The following is a 19905-nucleotide window of genomic DNA, read 5'->3' as shown; positions in this document are numbered from 1 at the left end:
TGTAATCTCACAATAGACAACACCTCAGAAGTTCAAGAATTTCAGCACATTGTTTGCATTCAATTTTGTTTCATGTTTTGTTTCTTTTTAGAGGAGAGAGAGAGAAAGAGAGAGAGAGAGAGAGAGAATATCAATGGGAGAGAGACACATCCTGCACACACCCCAACTGGCACAGGGATGAAACCTGCAACCCAGATCCATGCCCTTGACCAGGACTTGACCCGCAGACCCTTTAGTCCTTGGACCCACACTCTGACCACTGAACCACAAGGACAATTTTAACATATAATTTTTCATTACGTAATTCCCACAGTATATTCAAAGCTCATGTGTTTTGTTTGACTGGTTAAACATTCGATTCAATAGGCAGAAAGTCACACTGTTACCTCCATTGCTGTTTATTGCTCTATTGGCAAGTAGTCTAATCCCAGGATGGTGAAGAATCATTGTCTTGGTACAAGTGAAAGTGATGATATAGTTGCATTAACAACTTTGGGAGAAGAATAAGTTGAAATGGAGGCTAACATATTGCTTTTTTTGTCCATTGAAATATAGTGGAAAAGAGCAGGAAATGCCAGAAACCTGGCAAGCTTTGAGGCAAAGAGCAGTAGGTGGGACTGACCACGTATTTGGAGCAACAGGGCTTCTTCATTCACATCTGGGGAACTCCACTGTCCCTTCCCAACACGTGCTGATACTCGATATTTTATCAGTTTTTAAGTCCGTGTTACAATAGCTAGGCCCCTGATTAGAATCTAATACCTCCTTATGACATGTTTGAATGATTGTATGTGCTAGACGGATAGTAGATGTTGCATTTCATCATTTGGGGTGTAGTGAGCCATGGATAGATAAGCAAAACTAAGTAATAACCTCTACCATCTATTGTGAACATGGGTGTGACACAGTTTGGTTTTTGACATGTTTGTGAAGTGATTTTAAGGTGAAGGTGGAGACAAGCATTTTTTATTTTTTTCCTCTGAAATTAGAGTCTCAAAACCCCCCACAGCTGTGGAGAAGCTTTGAGAACGTTGGGAGGGTGGTGGGGGGAGCAGGGAGGGGAGAGATGGCATCTACTTTCTGGCCAGAGACGTTTCATGAACAGAACACACAACATGTTGGTTTGTCACATTTTAATGAGATGCTAATGAGAAGTGGTCCGTTGGTCTCAGACTACAATGACATCTCCCACATGGCATTTAACAGGAATTCTGATTAATGGATACAAGTGAGTTACAGCCTACTAGAAAAATAAATTGAGAAGAATCAGATTAATATTAACAAATTCTGAATGAAGGCTCATATTTTAATGTGAAAACTGCCACACAGCTCTCATTTTATGCACATGTGGGATACTCCAGCTTTCCTTCTCGACATTGTGCTCGGAATGCAGATGATGGTGACACTTTAGTATACTGAGGTCGACACACAAATTCAACATAATCATTTGACCTGGAATAAAATTTTTTCGCATCTGAATATCTCAACTGTATGTTATGTTCTTTCATGATTTTTTCTGATATTACACAGGCACCTGAAGGTTAAAAAAAGGAACATAAAACTTTAAGTGGTATACAGATATTTTCCATAGAACTTTACACTTTTATGTAGAATATTCTACACAGATCCAGAAATTTATTCTCAAACCCTTTCCCAAACCAATTCATTGAAAATCCATCATGTTGCTATAACTCATTTTAACTATCAATGATGTAAAAACGAGGGACTCTGTGGAATGTGTGGTCATTGCTCGTTATAATCAACATTCACAATGTCAACTATGCTAAGAAGGGCTTTCATTAAAGAATCCTTGAATGGGTGGTGGAGGTGGATGAGGGTGGAGGGGACATAAGTGGTGATGGGGAAAATAAGTTAAAATAAAGAAAAATAATTGTTTCTTGCTGTTGTTGCTCAAGAACTTTTCAGACTTTATACCCTCAGACATGACTATTTGGTTGTCAATAGAAGGAGTGATTGTCCATGCAAGTTCTGTTGTAAACAGCAAACATGACATTCATTACACGGATTTCCCAGGGTCCACGAGGAAATTAAAGGACTCACCTAAGCATTTGGGTGGCTCAGACCACTGTCCATCACGGCACGTTATTCTCCTGTTTCCCTCAAGTTGATAGTAGGCCTGGCATTGATATTCCACTGAAGACCCCGAAGCGTAGAATGGTGATATGTATGTGGTAATGTCTCCATTGCCAATAGCAGGAGGGCGCCCACATTGTCCTGTGGACTCTAAGAGAGGATATTGTTGGTTTGTTGAGTGAGCAGTTGATTTTAAGGGAGCTGCGGAGTAGGTGGGAGCTACACTCACCTCCTCCCGGCCCCAAACCGATTTACAGGAAATGATAGAGCAACCAACCTGAGTAACCAAATGAAGGCCAGCTGGACAGGAGTCTAGTAACCAAGTGCTTCCAGAAGCTGCACAGAGACTGGGAGGGGAGAATGAGACACCTACCCCTGCACTCAGGTGGGTCTGTCCAATTCCCACTTAGACATGTCACCACTGCTTTCCCGAAGAGGCCCAGAGGGCGCCTGCATTCATAACGTGCTGTGTCCCCATGTCGATACCTAGGCTTCTGGTTTGGTATAAAGGCATTTTGCACTGTGGGAGGGCTGCCACAGGAGACATCTGAATAAAGAGAAAACAATGGATCTCTAATGCAGTGATCATTTAGACGCAATTGAGACGGAAAACTTCGCAAATTTACAGACAAGATTGAAAAAAGAAGATAAAGCAATTTTTTTGGTAAGAGGAAAGCTTTTATATCTTAAGTTTCTTTTCCATTCTCTCTCAAAGGTACATAGACATTTTTATGCCAATGAAAATGATGATATGCTGTGCAAAACTTTTTAGTTTGATGTAGTCCTATTTGTTTATTTTTTTTCTTTTGTTTTGCTTGCCTGAGGAGATATATCAGAAAATAAATATTACTATGGGAAATGTCTAAGATTTTACTGCCCATGTTTTTTTTTCTAGGATTTTTATGGTTTTTGAATCTTGCATTTACGTCTTTAATCCTTTTGAGATTATTCTTGAGTAAGGTATAAGAAGGTGGTCCAATTTCATTTTTTTTTGTTGTGTTTTTCCAATTATACCAGCACCATTTATTAACCAATGGCACCCCAATAAATTCAATAAAAATCTTAAAACTTTTTTAAAAGTAAAAAAAAATGACGATTTTTCTGAACATTTTTCTTTAAGTTTAGTAAAATAAATGTAGATGATATAAAATCAAAGTGAATTTATAAACCTAAGAAACTCATAATAAACATATTATTTGGCAGCCAAATGTGGTTTGTAAACATCATGATTTTGAATTTGAATTTTAGGCCCTTAGGAAATGAGCAGAGTAGCCAGGTTCTTAGAGAGTAAGTCAAGTATTTACATGCTTTGAGGAATATCGCATGGCTAAAGAAGGAGATACGTACTTAAGATATCCACACAGAAACTGAGGAAAAATAAGAGTACAATATATTTACAGTTTCCTAAAAATACTTTCATAATGTGAGTACTTAAGGGCACTGCAGTGAGCACTGTGCAGTTCATTGGGGAGACTCGGGTGGATATAAAGTAATAAGAGGCTGAAGCTACGGTTTCCCACAAAAGTGGGCGCAGAGCCCGCTGGGAATTGCTACAACGGTTTCAGGGTCACAACCCCTGAGCTTCTGATGCTGAGTCTGAGTGAGCCTGTGAGTTTGCATTTGCCTTCCTACCAATTCCTCAGAGATGCTGACACGGCTGTTTCCGGGGTCACACTCTGAGGGCTCTGGGGCCCAATGCCCAGCACTGAGTACACATCCCATTCCTCTACATTGAGGCATAAACCTTCCTTCATGTGGCCTCACCAGAACCTGCGTCTATTTTTTAATGATGGGAGAAGCAATTCACCAAAATACCTTTGCATGTGGGGGTTCCTATCCAAATGCCGTCCCTACACTGTACAAAATTGGATCCATACATTTGGTAATAGTCTGGACATCCATAAGCCACCTGTTCTCCTGACTTGTATGAGTTCTTCTTCCGGCCTATGAGGATGGCATTGCCATAGCTGGGTGGGCTAGGACAAATTATTTCTGAAAAAGGAAGAACATAGACTTTTCAGTAAATCTCTAAAAGTACGTGTTGGCCAATAATTATACTTTAGAATAATAGATACACACCCAACCAATGCCTACTGTACAATGTCTTTCTTATAACTTGAAAATGGTAGCCATCTTGATTTAGTTACATTGAATAATTTTACATTTATCAAAAGTGCAATGTGGGGATGGTGGCATTGAAAGCCTGAGGAGATGGACATACCGGGCATGACCGAGACCAAACTTCTTATAATCAAATTCTTATCTGTCCACACGGGCACAGACACTATGTGCATTTGATATTTTTTGCTTCTGTCCAAATCTTTCCCCATAATTACATCAAACATCTTAAAATAACTATGTTTTTATTTATTTCAGAGAGGAAGAGAGAGGGGTTTAGAGATAGAAACATCAAAGATGAGAGAGAATGATTGATTGGCTGCCTCCAGCACATACCACACTGGGGATTCAATCCTGCAATCCAGCATGTGCCCTGACTGGGAATCGAACTGTGGTCTCCTAGTTCATAGGTAAATGCTCAACCACTGAGCCATGTGGACCTGGTTTCGTCAAACATCTTAGAACATTATGGATTTATGAGGAGACAACTGATAAACTCTCAGTGAAATGAATAATGATGAGGTTGGTGAGCAGGGAGCAGCTGTGATACAGGAAGAGATGAGAAGTCAGAGGATGCCCATCAGAGCACATGGAAAGTGAACACAGATGACATCCAATGAAATAACTTGGCTCCTGTTGCCAAACTTTTCATATTACTATTAATTCTGCTATTCATTCTCTAGTAGAATCCAGAACTTCTAGAAATACCTTCTAGAATTAATGCAGTTCTATAGTTGTACCATGGATGCTCTGAACTAAAGGAATTCATCAGCCTTAGAAGAAAATGAAATACACTATACTTGTGCATTCTGGTGGATGGGACCAATTTCCTCCTGAACATTCTACAGATCTGAAATCCTCTGTTACAGGTGTACATATATTTTATCCCATGTGGATAACTGTTTAACCTGTTAGGAAGAACAGCATTGGAAACTACAGGGGATGGTTCACAAGGAAGTCCAAAACACACACAAAAAAAAAGAAAGGAAATTTAACTAACTCTGAACTGCATTTCATGTCCTGGTTGTCATATTTGGCACTTTAATTTGAAAGAAAATGATCACACAGGTGCTAATATCACATGACAGAAAAGGCACACAAATGTTTGACAAACCACCATGGTGGTGTGTCCAGCTGTCAGCTTGAGCAGAAGCTTGAAGCGAAAATTATGAACACAACTGAGATTGAGCATGTTGATGCTTCTCTAACAAATCATAAGCAATAAAAAGAAACACATTGAGGATCATCTTAAGAAAAGTATCCTCTACTGTAAGAGATCAGAAGGGGCAATGGAGAGAGAACATAAATCTTTATAAAACCTGACGACAAAGCCTTCATTGCAACCCATATGAATATGTAGGAGCATGAACAGGTATAATTATATGAAGAGTTAGGTTTCATTTCACCACATTTCAGGTTTTGTAGGAAAAAATGCCCGAATTACAAGTGATATCACAATGAACCAATAAAAGTAATAAAAATAGGCTTGATTTGTTTCTGCAAAAATAATTTGGTAAAATATTATAATCTATATAAATGACATATAATGCTCTTATACGTTTATAAATCTAAAGAGTTATTTCTCATGGCTTTGATGATGACGATGGAATATCTTACTGAACTGCACCAAACAGAACTTTAGTTTGCATGCTGTCCTCACCTGCACACTGTGGTGGAGCACTCCATTTTCCCCGGTGGCATGTTATCCCATCTTCTTTGGATAATTTGAAACCATCCTTACAAATATAACTTAATGTGGTGCCATGCGCATATAGCTCGGGTTCCAATGTTTCTCTGGATGAAATAATGCTTCCATGTTCTACATGAGGTGGTTGAAAACACAGCGTGTTTTCTATATAAAAAAAATAGAGATTAAAAGGTGAAGAACAAAGATAATGTTTAAATTGAAAAAAAAATCCAAAACTGTTTGGGATTTTAAACCAGGGACATTGGAACCAAATAAATTATTAATAACTAAAAGTATTTGAAAGTTACAAAGATATATGTGCCCATAAAATTGATGCTACTGTCCATGTGTCCCATATGCCTCTTCAGTCTCTTCCTGTTCGTCTTGAGGAGTGACATACGCATACACAGAACTTGGGTATTTCCACAGTCACCGGAAGTTTCTGTTTGCATTTGTTTCACATTAGAAGGGAAATAATGCTGATGGATTTCTGCACCTGAATGGTGTGTACTGTTTGGAGATGAAGTGGGATGGGTAGAGGAGAGGGGTCCTCTTCTTCCTTTACACAAAGCAGGGGTGTGGGTTACCCTCATCTGAGAGGCAGTGTAACGCAGTGACCCACTACTGACCGACACAGCGCGGGATTGACTGCCATCGTCCATCCTGGCACACGATTTCCTCTCCTCCCTGGATTAGAAAGTTTTCTTGACAGAGAATAGATATTTTTTCTCCTTCTTGATAATTCACTGAAAGGGCCATATGTTGAGAATTGGGAATCTGAGGTGGAGGTGGACATCGTGGGGCTTCTAAAAATATTAAAATCAGAATTCTTGATGAAAAATCATAAGTCAAATGTTAAAATAACAATTCAGTGAATAAAATGATCAATAATATGCACCTGGAAAGATCAAACTACAATGCTATGTTCTCTGTTTAAATATGTTATACTTTCAGCTTGCTTGTCACTCTAATATACCTCATTGGGTTTATATTCTCATGGCTTTCCTTGTAGGTTCTTTCCTTTATTCCTTCTGGGATCAATCTTGGGAAGCTTAGCTTATGTAAAATGCTTTCTGTATATTCTAGGCCCATGGAAATTGGTAAAAATATTGAGGTGAGTGGGTCAAGGTGCCCTCAATTAAAGAAGAGCAATAGTGATATGAAAAGTGAATAAACCCTGTGTTGTTGGAATTGGTGGTGGCAATGAGACTCAGTGTTTGCCAGACAGATAAATGAGCAAAGACAGATGACTAGATGGGTAGATTCCTACAGAGATAGATGGATGCAGACATAGATAGAGCGTGCACCCATAGATGCTTAGATAAACACACGCGTTATAGGCATAGGCACATCTGTAAGGTAAGCACTTGGTAGCAATGGGGTCCCAATAGTAATGCGCACACCCACTGCCCAGTGTGACTTCAAAGCCACCGCACTGCCGGGCGGTTTGTTGATAGCTGACCACTGCACATGATACAATTACTATTCAGAAACAGTGTTTTGGTTATTTTCTAAATTACTTTCCAGCTACAAAATTATTGTCATAATACAGACTTAATAAAAAAATGTTAAGACACAAAGAGACACCTTGTACAAGGCAGGAAGGAAAATCACCGTTTGGAAATGTTCTAAACAAGAGCTCACCTGTGCAGGTCACCTCGGGCTCCCACTTTCCGTTCACGCAGACTGAGTGTTTCTGCTTTGACTTCCTCCCACAAGTGTAACTGATTTTCTTATTATGCTCATAGCGAATCCTATCTGACAACTTTGTCTCATAGGCAATTGTCTTTGGTAATTTACACGTCTTCAGTTCAACTGTCGCTGTAAAATGAAAATATTCCATTGAAGACACTAACTATGAAAATCCAGGCAACTAATAAAAAAACAAACCAACAGAACAACTATGGAGTCCGGGATCTAAATTCCGGCAGCGACGTTCTTCCTGATCATGTTGAATGAGTTGGGCTACAATATTTGAACACATCATCATCCTAAAGCCATGTTGCCCTTTGGGGATTGCAAGGACTTTGGGGTTCACCTTTTGTATGATCTACATAGGGAAGAGTCATACATGACTAAATATGGTCTCATTTGAAATCTGCAGATTTTCACATCCATTTTTCTTGGTGCCACATATCTCTACATTATTTTCAGTCTACAGTCTTCAAATGGTAAAAGAAAACAATTATCTGTGGAAATAGAATATATGAAGTTCCTAGTTTAATTATATATTTTAAAATAGCTTTAATCTATACTAACAAGAAAAGTTGATCTAAGGTGTAGGGTGTAGACTGTGAATGTTGCAGCATATCTTTGGCACGAACACCAAAAACCAAAATAAGAAACTTGGTTTTTAAGTCATAACACATTTTGGATATATGTTCTTAGAATCTTTGAGAAGCTATTTTATACACCAGATCATACTAGAATCCAAACATATTATAGTGCCATAATAACACATTTATGTTGGCTGCAGTATGTTTTAGATATAGACTATGGAAGTTTTCGTACACAGCTACATATTTCAAAAATGCAATGCAGGTGGCAATCCTTTTTGAATTTGATAAGGTATCAGTGTGGGTCTTAGGTAGTATTTGTTAATAATTTGTAAATGATGAGAGTCAAGTGAGGATGAACAGAACAAAGAAAAGTCAAGTAATTGGCCAAAGAAAAGTAATGATTTTGTAATGCAACCTTGAAAAAAAAACTAAAATAAAGGGGATTAATTTAAAACAGACAAGAGGCTTGAAAAATAGTCTTATTGTTAGGGCGGGTCGAGTGGTGAGGGACAAAAATGAGTCAAAAGGAGGTGTGATGGCTGTGGTATGTCGAAAGATGCTGGTTTTCTGAAATAATTTATTTATTCAGAGAAAAGAAACATCTTCATAGATTGAAAGGCTGGTTTATGGGAAGTTACAAAATAAACACTGGAAGAAGAAAATTTTAATCATGTGTCTTTAGGTAAAATTTAGCTTCACAGGTTTCAATGATGTTTATATCAGGGACAGAAACATGACATTCTATTGTTGGTTTCTATTTTTCCTCTGTAGATCCTATTGAACTATAAACAATGAATGTTGGATTCATTATAATTGGCAACCTGACAATTTCAAAAATATGGTTGCATGTAGAGTTTTACAATAAAAAATCACAATGTTATTAAGTGTCAATTATAGAAGTGTCTTCTCACCAATGCACTGAGGTGGTTGGGTCCACGTTCCCCTAATGCATGTAACTGAGCTGTCACCAATCATTATAAAGCCTTCTCCGCAAGTGAACTCTACTGACTCTCCATGGTGATAGGAGGGCCGTGCTGGGGATACGATCTCGCCATGGTCCAGCTCAGGTACGTCTCCACATGTGCTGTCCTCCGCTGTGAAAATCCCACAAACAAACATTCAACTTTAAAATGTAAGTGAGGTCTTGATAGGAACAGAAACACAAAGTGTTGACGTAAGTCTAACCACTGAAAGTTTGGATACATTACCCACACACACGGGCAAGGGTGTCCACTCTCCATCAACGCACTGAATTTTCCTCGCACCCTTCATCAGGAACCTGGGGTTGCACACATACTCCACCACCTCGCCGTGTTCATATTCCCCTTTAGGTGTGTCTGCCACTGTCCCGTTGGGGAGTCGAGGAGGTTCGTCACAGGACTGTACTTTCTCTACGGTAGAAATACTGTATAACTAAAGGTTAAAGTGTCTCTTGTACAACTGAAAATCCAGTAAAATGAAGTGATTTTTTCTTTATTACTTATTATCTAACTTATAGCATTCTTTTGAGGAAGGATAAAGAATGGTGTTTACACCAGATTCATGCTTCCCAGCTCTGTTATGATACAGAATTAGCACATTGGACATATATGTAAGCCCAGGAAACGTTCGATATTCTAGATCAGGGGTGGGGAACATCTGGACCGAGGGCCATAAAAGGCCTTGGAAATCATTTGGTCTGGCCCTGCCAAGGATAATTTTTAGGTTGATAATTTTGTATGACCTGATGTCATAAATATCCAAATGGCCCTTGGCTGAGAAAAGGTGCCCCACCACTGCTCTAGAAGATCTAAAACTATATGCAAATCAATGACCAAATATCATTGTGTAACTATTCACATTCCATGGAAACATTTCATCAAAACTTTTTTGGGGGGGAAAATCATTGGAGGCAAGTATTTCATCAACAAATTTTAACTCTGTGTTATATTGTATATGGCATTGAGTTAACTATGTGATGCTTGAAATTGTGTAGAAATTCTCTGGGAAACTTGAGGTGAGACCCACGCTGATAGAAATGTCCAATATCAATGGTGGAAGTTACACAAAAATTATGACTAAAGAGGTCACTCCAGCATCACACAATATGTCCACCTATGGAGATTTTCAGTATATAGTCCAAAAAGCAATGAAAGATTACTTCCTTAAATAAGAAAGTTGGAGGTATCTACTACCCAACACACATTCCTGGCTTAATGCACTGAGTTATAGACACACTGGGAGCCAACAGAAAATTAAGAGAAAAGGCGCAGCTGATGTCAAATATTCTAATTCTTGTTTGAGCAGGTGGCAGAGAATTAATCACCTTTACATGTCGGAGGACTAGGGGACCATCCAAAGTGGTAGCACTGAAGAGAGTCTGCTCCAATGAGAGTGAGGAATCTATTTCTGCAGAAGAATTTCAACACGTCTCCAATGACATATTTCTCTTTCCGGGGCTGAACAATTAAGTTCTGCTCTATATCGGGAACGATGCATTCTCTTTCTATAAAAAGGGTATATAATCCAATGAGAATAGATGATTAACCAGTGCCAAGTAAACTTTATATGTCATGCAAGAATAAGTGGCTGGGTGTTGCATATACGGAGAGGCATCAAATAAATGTTCTCCCTGGAAGTGCATTATCTATTATGTCTGAAACATCCCTCACATTCATTTGGGACCCTCTGAAGCAATAGATGTGTCCTGAACATTTATTTGTAATATGAACTAGCTTATAGTAAATCTGATTTTATCAATGACATTTATAAAATTAAATGCTACATTTTTGGTATTATCAAAACAATACTATTCTCTCACATTAAACAACAACTAATGCTACAATTTTAAATTGCATGCTTAAGTAAAAATTGGTTATTTTAATTTAATATAGTTGGGGAACCAGGCCTTTTAGAGAAGCATTTCTCATATATTTCAGTAGAGGAACATTAGTAGTTGCTTAGTTAATAATTTAAATCAATTGCTACGTAGAATAAAACCCCAACTCTTTCACGCCTACACTTCCAAAGCCATCTTATCTTTTCCTCCGTTTGTTGATCCAGACCCCAGGCTTCATGATCTTTGAACATTTTTTAAGAGATCAAGTTCCTTGCTCTCCCTGTTGCACGGTTCCGAATGGTTTTCAACCTTTCTGTGTAGAGATGCCTTCCTCTATGACACAAGCCCTCAATCTTTCCTCTGAGAGGAAAGTCTGATCACCTGCAAACAGGTAAACAGGGCAGGACCTCAGCACAAAACGGAGGAGCTTACAGAGGAATCCATACAGGCCCGTAGGCAGTTTGCAAATCGCAGGATGGTTTATGGGGGATAAACCTTGAACGGAAAGATGGGCTCATGTCTACCCTACAGTAATTCATTGTAAAAGACTAAACTAGAGCCACTTCCAATAGATCCACTTCAGCTTCTGTCCCTCAGGAAAAAGAAATCAGTTAAAGTAAAGATTTGTTCAACAGCCATTAAAATAACAGACACCACGGTCATGAATGACTAACTAATGCATCTGGGTTGAGCTGACCATCCATTCTGGAGACACGTAATATACCCGGATGTGTGACCATCTTCTGTTACATAATCTTGTTTGCACTTATATTTTACTTTTTGATTTAAGAGATATGTAAATTCAGGCTCAGCAATAAATCCATTCTCAATTTTTACCTTTGACTTCAAACACATTTCTAAAAGGAAGAGAGCATAAGGAAACGTAAGCATATGGTCAGGAAACAGTGTCCTAAGGACTCGTACAACATTACAGCATGAGAAATAAGGGCCATTTGCCAATGAAAACCTGAAAAATTCCTAATCATTCAAAGCATTGTGTCAGAGAAGTTAAGTTATGAGTTTTCAAAAATATTAAATCTAGATATTAAAAACATTTGGGGGGAACTAAACCAGATTTAAAACACTCAGGATGCCTTGTAAGAAATTATTAAAAATCAGTTTGCCTCATGAATCTGGAAGCCCGCAGCCGGCCAGAGCTCTCCTAGCAACAGGCCCCTTCCTGTGCCTGATTGGGTGTCGGTATTGCTAAGAGGGTGGAGCTTAAGTGTTCTCACCCCATGGGAAGCAATGGTACCTATGTGAGGTGATGCATGCCCTACAAAGCTCCATCTGGTGGTCATGTCACCACGTGTGCTTATATCAAAATAGCAAGCTGTCCGCATTAAACATATGCAATCCCCATTTTCAGTTACACCCCAATTCCTACTGACAAATGAAAACCAACTGGAAAACAGAAACATCTGAGCTGGAATCAACTAGAAACCAAACACTAGAGAAAAAATACAGTCAAACGGTGCTTCATTGAAAATATGCACTAAAATGGATAAACACAGAAAGAACAATGAAGAGAGTGCCAGCCACAGACACAATGAGGAAACGGAGCCAAATCTATGAACATGACCTTGTGAGGCGTATGGACACAGCCAGTGCCTAACTATGGTTCCTGAGACACATGGTCACCGATGGGATCTCCATTCTCACCAGGGCTTTGCTGGGAGGTGGGATCTTCCCAGATCACAGCCCAGGAAGGGAAAACCCAAGCAGACGTGTCAGTCCTACTGAACAGGAGAAACGAAGGCGCTGTTCCCCAAGAGGCCGACACCGCCAGACTCTGAATGTCCATAACCAGAGAGGAAAGAGCCCTGGAATGCAGGGGGGGGGGGGGGGGGGGGGGCGGGAGCTCTACCAACCTGCACAGCGATCCTAGATTCTTTGGTGAATACATCCCCCTAGAGTGGAGGGCGGAACCCCCTGAGAATGGGCAGAGAACAACTACCAGAGGAAAGACCTGCCAGGAAACAACAAATTCCAAGATCCCAGGGCACACCCAGCACTGGGAACATTCAGATTAATCAGTCACCTGGGAACAGGCCTTAAACACCAATCACTAGAGAGACTGGGAGAGGCCTTCTCCATCCAGACCCTGAATAAACTCTTCTGTGTAAAGGCTCCCACACCAGCCTTATCCATTGAAAAATAAGCCTTAGTGGAAACTGTTTCCAAGATAGCAAAGCCTTACAAAGCCTAGAGGAAACCTGTCCTGCAATATTAACAGAAAAAGAAGAAGGAGGAGGAGGAGGAGGAGGAGGAGGAGGAGGAGGAGGAGGAGAAAGAGAAGAAGGAGAAGGAGAAGGAGAAGGAGAAGGAGAAGGAGAAGGAGAAGGAGAAGGAGAAGGAGAAGGAGAAGGAGAAGGAGAAGGAGAAATGTTCAACATATTCTCTGGAACAGAAACCAGCAAGATCTGGCATCTTTTACTCCCTTTCCTACCCGAAAGCATGTGCCACATGTACGCCACAAAGCAGCCGTTACTTCAAGACGAAATATGAGTCATTAGTAACAGAATAATAGATAGTGTGGATATGTGTGGATAAGTTCAGGTAAGGTGACCAGAACTTCCATTTTCTGTCATTCAGAAAATGCATGCCCAGCATCCTAGCAGACATATTGTATTCCCATTTCATGTCTATGAATTTTAATCTGGACACTGAAATATGGGCAACAGAGATCAATATTAAGATTTAGCTTTTGATGCCGAACCGGTTTGGCTCAGTGGATAGAGCGTCGGCCTGCGGACTCAAGAGTCCCAGGTTCGATTCCGGTCAAGGGCATGTGCCTTGGTTGCAGGCACATCCCCAGTGGGGGGTGTGCAGGAGGCAGCTGATCGATCTCTCTCATCGATGTTTCTAACTCTCTGTCCCTCTTCCTTCTTCTCTGTAAAAAATCAATAAAATATATTTTTTAAAAAAAATATTTAGCTTTTGAAAGAGTCTCAGTGTGGTTTTCACTTAGTGGTCTCCTGGGGCTGAGCAAATAATATAGACATGTCTAAACATTTCATTTTACTGAACATTAAAAAATGTTTTTTAATAAAGAATAAAACAGCGAGGGGAAAAAAAAAACAAAAAGAAATGGCATTTCCACTCATACACACTTGAAAAAATAAAACCATGTAGGGTCATTGGCAAAACAAGGAGCTGATAGAAACCTTTTGCCACAGTTATTACAGGTGAGTCTTAGACAATCACAAGCAGACTGGATCTTAGACCAGTTTTCTTACCGACACGGATGCATCTGGGAGGAGGGAGCCAGCCATTCTCCGTACAGGTCATTGTGGGCTGCTGGTTTGGAAGCGTGAAGCCAGGAAAGCAATTAACACTTACAGATTCGCCCTGCAAATAGCTTTGTTCATATGGTGGACGATGTCCATTTTCCAAATAATTGAAAATGCATTTTCCTGAGAATTATAAAATGATGATTAAAATAACACATAAATGGGGTCAAAATAAATTAAAAACTATTTTATAATATTTAAATTAGAATGCATAAGCATCCGAAAGTAGCACATAACTTAAGAATCACTATAGCTGCTACCAAATATTTTTAAAAGCAATATTAAATAGTATTTATCTGTAATTTCCACAACTGAAATATGTATGAATGCTAAGGACAGGCTTGTAGAATCTATGTCTATGTCTCGTGCTGTTAATGAAGACCCTTAATGAAAGAGAAACCTAGCATCGGTCTTTGTGCTCAGAGACTCATCCTCCACCTACTTTTCCCCACAGGCTTAGGGAGCTCATGTTTGCTCTCTCCACTCTGGACTATGGCCACGGGCACAGGACAGAGAGGTTCACTCACTGCGGCAGGGCACTTCCGGGGACCAGCCATCTCGTGTGCAAGTCATGGAATCCCACTTGGCTTGTGAAGGAGTCACATAGTTGTCATCACAGGAATACTTAACCCTTTGTCCTACCGAGAATGGGGAGGACAGTCTATACATGTCTTCCCTAAGAAGGAGTCCATGTTTTATTTCTGGAAAGTCACAGGGCTTAACTGGCAAGAAAAACAAACAAAATGTACTATAAGTAATGTTTTGCCTTAATATAAATGTAATGAGAGAGACATTGTTCCTATTGATAAATGATACTCTCATATGCCCGGAATGACACTCATTGCATTAGGCTTTCTAGGACAAGAAAAGTTATAATCTTCAGATGATGTGAATAATACATGTTCCCTGATCATTTCACAAGATATACAAATATGGAATCAGTATAGTGACCACCTGGAAGTAACACAACACTGTAGGACAATTTAATCTGCATAAATCATCACTCTCCATGTCATTGTTATGCACACTGAGGCCTGTGTCACGGAGGTCATGGCCTCCTCTTTAAGGCACCTGACTGTCCACATTCATTTGGCCTTGGCCTTGAATGAACCCTGAGCCATTGACCTGTTACGTGTGTCATTTCATTTGTCATCCATGGAAGATCCAGCTGAAGTGCGGGCCCCTTTCCCAATGAGCTGATACACAAGGAGCAGCAATGAGATTGTAGAGACAGAAAACACTGGAAAAGGGGCAGCCGCACAGGAATGAAGTGCCCTGTGGACTGAGGGGTGTGTGTGACAGGTGGGGGTTTAGAAAGTGCACAATGTCTCCCACATTCATCCCCTCACACAAGGGAGCCCCGAGCCCCTCCCTTGAGTGAGGCTGGACTGAGGGGCGCTCTTCTGAAGAGGTCACGTGGCTGAGGGGACCGCGTGACCAGGTCATCAATGCTCTGGAGGCGCCTCCAGGGCCCTCAGGTCATCGCTCTGGGGAGGGTTCCTGCCCTCAGGCCGCCGATGGGGACGCCCAGGTGGACGAATGCGGAGGCTCCTGCTCTCGCCCTGGGCAGCATCCCAGGGAGCAGCAGGGAGCGACCCAGAACCAGGCAGCTAAGCGGCTCCCACATCCTGACCCGCCAATGCTGACACATAGGGGGCTGTTGTCTGAGGCTATATGTTCGGGGGCGTTTGTTACACAGACACCAATATCTCATGTTCTAGGTGTTGGCTGGTAGTGCTCTTACCCAGTGATCTAATTCACATATTAGAATATTAGTGGGAGAAACATATATTCATACACACACATATACATATTTAACATTGATTAGCAAAAAATTAAAAGTTTTTATTAAACAAAAATGTGGTTTTGTTCTTAGAATTGGAGACTTTGGAAATCAAAGACTGCCTTGAGCCTCTGCGTTACCTTCTCAGTGAGGCCAAGATTTGGACTTTAGTTTTCATTTATTTTTTATCAACTTCAGAGAGGAAGGGAGAGGGAGGGAGAGAGAGTCATTAATGAACAGAGAGAATCATGGATTGGCTGACTCCTGCACTGGGGAGCAGTTCACAACCCGGACATGGGTCATGATGGGGAATCGAAGGTGACCTCCTGGTTCAAAGTCGATACTAAATCACTGAGCCGCTCTGGCCAGGCAGATCCCCTGTATTTTTAAGTTTAAGAGAAGTCATTGTGGGATTAAGAAGCGGGTGAAGATATGGAGGGAACTTACAGCTACATCTTGGAGGAGGATCCCAGCCTTTGTCAGTACATTGTGCAGTATTGATCCGGATGGAAGGGAAGACGCCACCTTTGCAGTAGTATGTGATTGTGTCTCCCAGTCTGTATTTGCTCCTGACAGCAACAAAGCGACTGTTGGCAATTCTTGGAGGGTCACATGTCATTTCTGAAAAGTAAAGGGGCAGGTGTGTTATGCAGAAATCACATGAAAACCATCAAAGACATGAGAATCCGTGAATGTCATTTAATTCCAAAGAGCACAGGGCATTGAAATGAGCCCCCTGTCCTCATATGTATATTAGCAACCATTATATCATAACGAATAGAGAACATATGTGACCACCTAGACCAGTGGTTTTCAACCTTCTTAACGCAGAGACACTTTAATACAGTTCCTCATGTTGTGGTGACAACAATTTCATAGTTACAAATTGAACATAATTAAATCATAGTGATTAATCACAAAAACAATATGTAATTATATATGTGTTTTCCCGATGGTCTTAGGCGACCCCTGTGAAAGGGTCGTTCGACCCCCAGAGGGGTCGTGACCCACAGGTTGAGAACCGCTGAAGACACAGTGTTAAGTAAAATATGTCTGCCGTCTGCAGTGTGTGATGTTAATCAACATGAACCTCAAATGAGCTTTAAATATGTTTATTTTTCCTGGTCGATGTGGTTCCGGGGTTGAGCGTGACCTCTGAACCAGGGTATCAGGGTTTGATCGCTGCTTAGGGCACATATCCAGGTTGCGAGCTTGATCCCCGGTGGGAAAGTGAGGGGTGAAGGAGGGAGCCTGTCAATGATTCTCTCTCATCATTGATCTTTCTAACTCTCCCTCTCCCTTCCTCTCTGAGATCAATAAATATATACTTTAACATATGTTTTTCTCTCACTTTAATCTGCTACATCTATTATATTTTCATATTCCCATTGCAGTCCAGTCTACATATCTTAGTTTTCACTTCATAGTATAGCTACACTTAACACCAATGCTTGAAGTCAAAAACTATGAGACATGTATGAAAACACAAGTTTCCCTAAGAGACCAACTAAATGCTATTGGGAGAATCTTGTTAAATTAGTTAGGAATAGAAGAACTTCTGGTGGGTGCTTTCAAGCAGTGGGCATACATCCCTTGACAAATGGTAATTCCCTACTCTCGTTATCTCCATGCAAGAAAACGGTGCTGTTAAAACATTGCCAGGGCAGGTGCCTCTATCCAAAAGAGTAACAGCTGAGATTGTACAAACGTGTGAGGCCACATTGTTCCCACATTGGCACTCCATGTTGTGATTCAGTAGAAACATCTAGTTTGCACAGGGACGGATGAATTGGGCCAAAGGTGGCTTTTATTTAGCCGGTCTCGGTACTTTTCATCATTCCTGCCAATGACTTATTGTGAGAGATTGTCCCTAATGAATGCAGAGACCAAAGTGTTGGTAAATTACCTTCTAATACCCATAGCCGGTGAGTGCGGCTGCTGGTCAAGGGCACATATCTTGGTGACAGTTTCCAACCGAGGCCCTGGTCAGGGCTTGTGCGAGAGGCAACCAGTCCATGTGTCTCTCACATCGATGTGTGTGTCTCCCTCTCTCTCTTCCTCTTCTCCCTCCCTTGCACTCTTTCTCTAAAGTTCAATGGAAAAAATATCCTCAGGTGAGGACTTTTTAAAAAGTAAAAACAAATGAAAATGGGCAAAGTCCTACCTAAGGAGCTAAATATTCCCGTCAGTTTCAACTCACCTTGTCCACGAGCCCAGGAGACCCACAGGGTGAGGATGACCGTGACTAGGAACTGCATGGTGGGCTCCCCGGGTGTGTTAGCACAGAGAGTCCAGCGCTGCTGTTTGGGGCTTCAAATCTGCTCCATGAGCCGTTACCAAGTGTGGCTCTGAATTCAAGTGAAACTACCGGGAAGCTGGCTGACTGGGGTCACTCGGTAGATATCAAAGTTCAAAGACTTTTGCAATTCTGTAAATTTGCATGAAGGATTTCACAATCATTTCTTGAGTTACTTCTGTGACATGTATTTGTGCCACTTTCCTTAGATAAGTTGAAAACTGGGTCCAAAAGTGATATGAAACTCTAATCTTTAAACACTTCTTGAGAATCGGTGAGGTTCCTCCTCAACCAGGAGATTCACACAGGAATAGCTCTGCCTGCATGACCCTGTAACGGTCTCTCACCCGAGTGCAGTCCTTAGGGGTCTGTGGACACAGCGTACATTCCTGTCTGTAGGAAAGCACTGATTTTTGTGTAAATTCACAATAGACAACACCACAAAGTCCAAGAATTTCAGCACATTGTTGGCATGCAATTTTTTTTTCATGATTTAAGAAGACGGGAGAGAGAGAGAGAGAGAGAGAAGCATCGATGTGAGAGAGACACATCAATTGCTTGTGTCCTGTGCCCTCTCCGACTGGCACAGGGATAAAACCTGCAACCCAGATCCATGCCCTTGACCAGTACTTGAACCCTCTAGTCTTTGGACCAACACTCTGACCACTGAACCACAAGGACAATTTTAACATATAATTTTTTGATTATGTAATTTCCACAGTATATTCGAAGCTCATGTGTTTTGTTTGACTGGTTAAACATTCAATTCAATAGGCAGAAAGTCACACTGTACCTCCATTGCTGTTTATTGCTCTATTGACAAGTAGTCTAATCCCAGGATGGTGAAGAATTATTGTCTTGGTACAAGTGTAAGCGATGATATAGTTGCGTTAACAATTTTGGGAGAAGATTAAGTTTAAAAAGAGGCTAACACATTGCCTTTATGTCCTTTGAAATATAGTGGAAAAGAGCAGGAAATGCCAGAAGACTGGCAAGCTTTGAGGCAAAGAGCAGTAGGTGGGACTGGCCACATATTTGGGCAACAGGGCTTCTTTATTCACATATTGGGAACTTCACTGTCCCTTCCCGACACTTGGCTTGAAATGACTCCTCTGATGTCACCGCCTTGTATCCTGATTTGCACATAAATTCAATGATATCCCCTGCTTTTGCATAGGTTTTGTCATCGTTCCCTTTTAACCATATGTTGTTTTCATTCATGATTTCTTCTGATATTACACCTGGATCTGAAAGCAGACGAAATGAATAAAAACAATTAGTAATCTTTCCTTTTATAAACAAATAAACCTGCAACCCAATGACTAGCTTAGAGGATGAAGTAATCGAAAGAGCTAATGCACATCATCAATGTGGGCCGAGTCCTGTTCTCCGCCCGGGTCCGTGGGCCCTCACAGCTCCTCAGGGGGCAGCTGCTCCTCCTCACACACCAGGAAGCTGAGGGGAAGGGAAGGTCAGGCACACCTGTCCAAGGTCACAGCGCTCATCAGGTGGACGATGAATGTGGACCCTGCAGTGT

General features: G+C 40.9%; 1 protein-coding gene across 1 annotated transcript; it reads right to left on the bottom strand.

The window, feature by feature from the left end:
- Positions 1 to 1127: 1127 nt before the first annotated feature.
- LOC138999205 (complement factor H-like) lies at positions 1128 to 18363 on the bottom strand. Its single transcript, XM_070401286.1, is given in 17 exon segments — positions 1128 to 1534; positions 2062 to 2244; positions 2468 to 2641; positions 3910 to 4086; positions 5013 to 5062; positions 5064 to 5175; positions 5876 to 6064; positions 6529 to 6705; positions 7544 to 7720; positions 9090 to 9272; positions 9387 to 9569; positions 10484 to 10663; positions 11671 to 11853; positions 14236 to 14412; positions 14817 to 15011; positions 16520 to 16693; positions 18273 to 18363. Coding segments are annotated over 17 exon segments (2769 nt in total). The 5' UTR covers positions 18331 to 18363; the 3' UTR covers positions 1128 to 1337.
- Positions 18364 to 19905: the final 1542 nt, after the last annotated feature.

This window comes from Myotis yumanensis, unplaced genomic scaffold, assembly GCF_028538775.1.
Source record: "Myotis yumanensis isolate MYYU_CA2020_CCGP unplaced genomic scaffold, mMyoYum1.0.hap1 SCAF_22, whole genome shotgun sequence".
Taxonomy (NCBI): domain Eukaryota; kingdom Metazoa; phylum Chordata; class Mammalia; order Chiroptera; family Vespertilionidae; genus Myotis; species Myotis yumanensis.
This window is presented reverse-complemented; position numbering and strand designations above follow the sequence as displayed.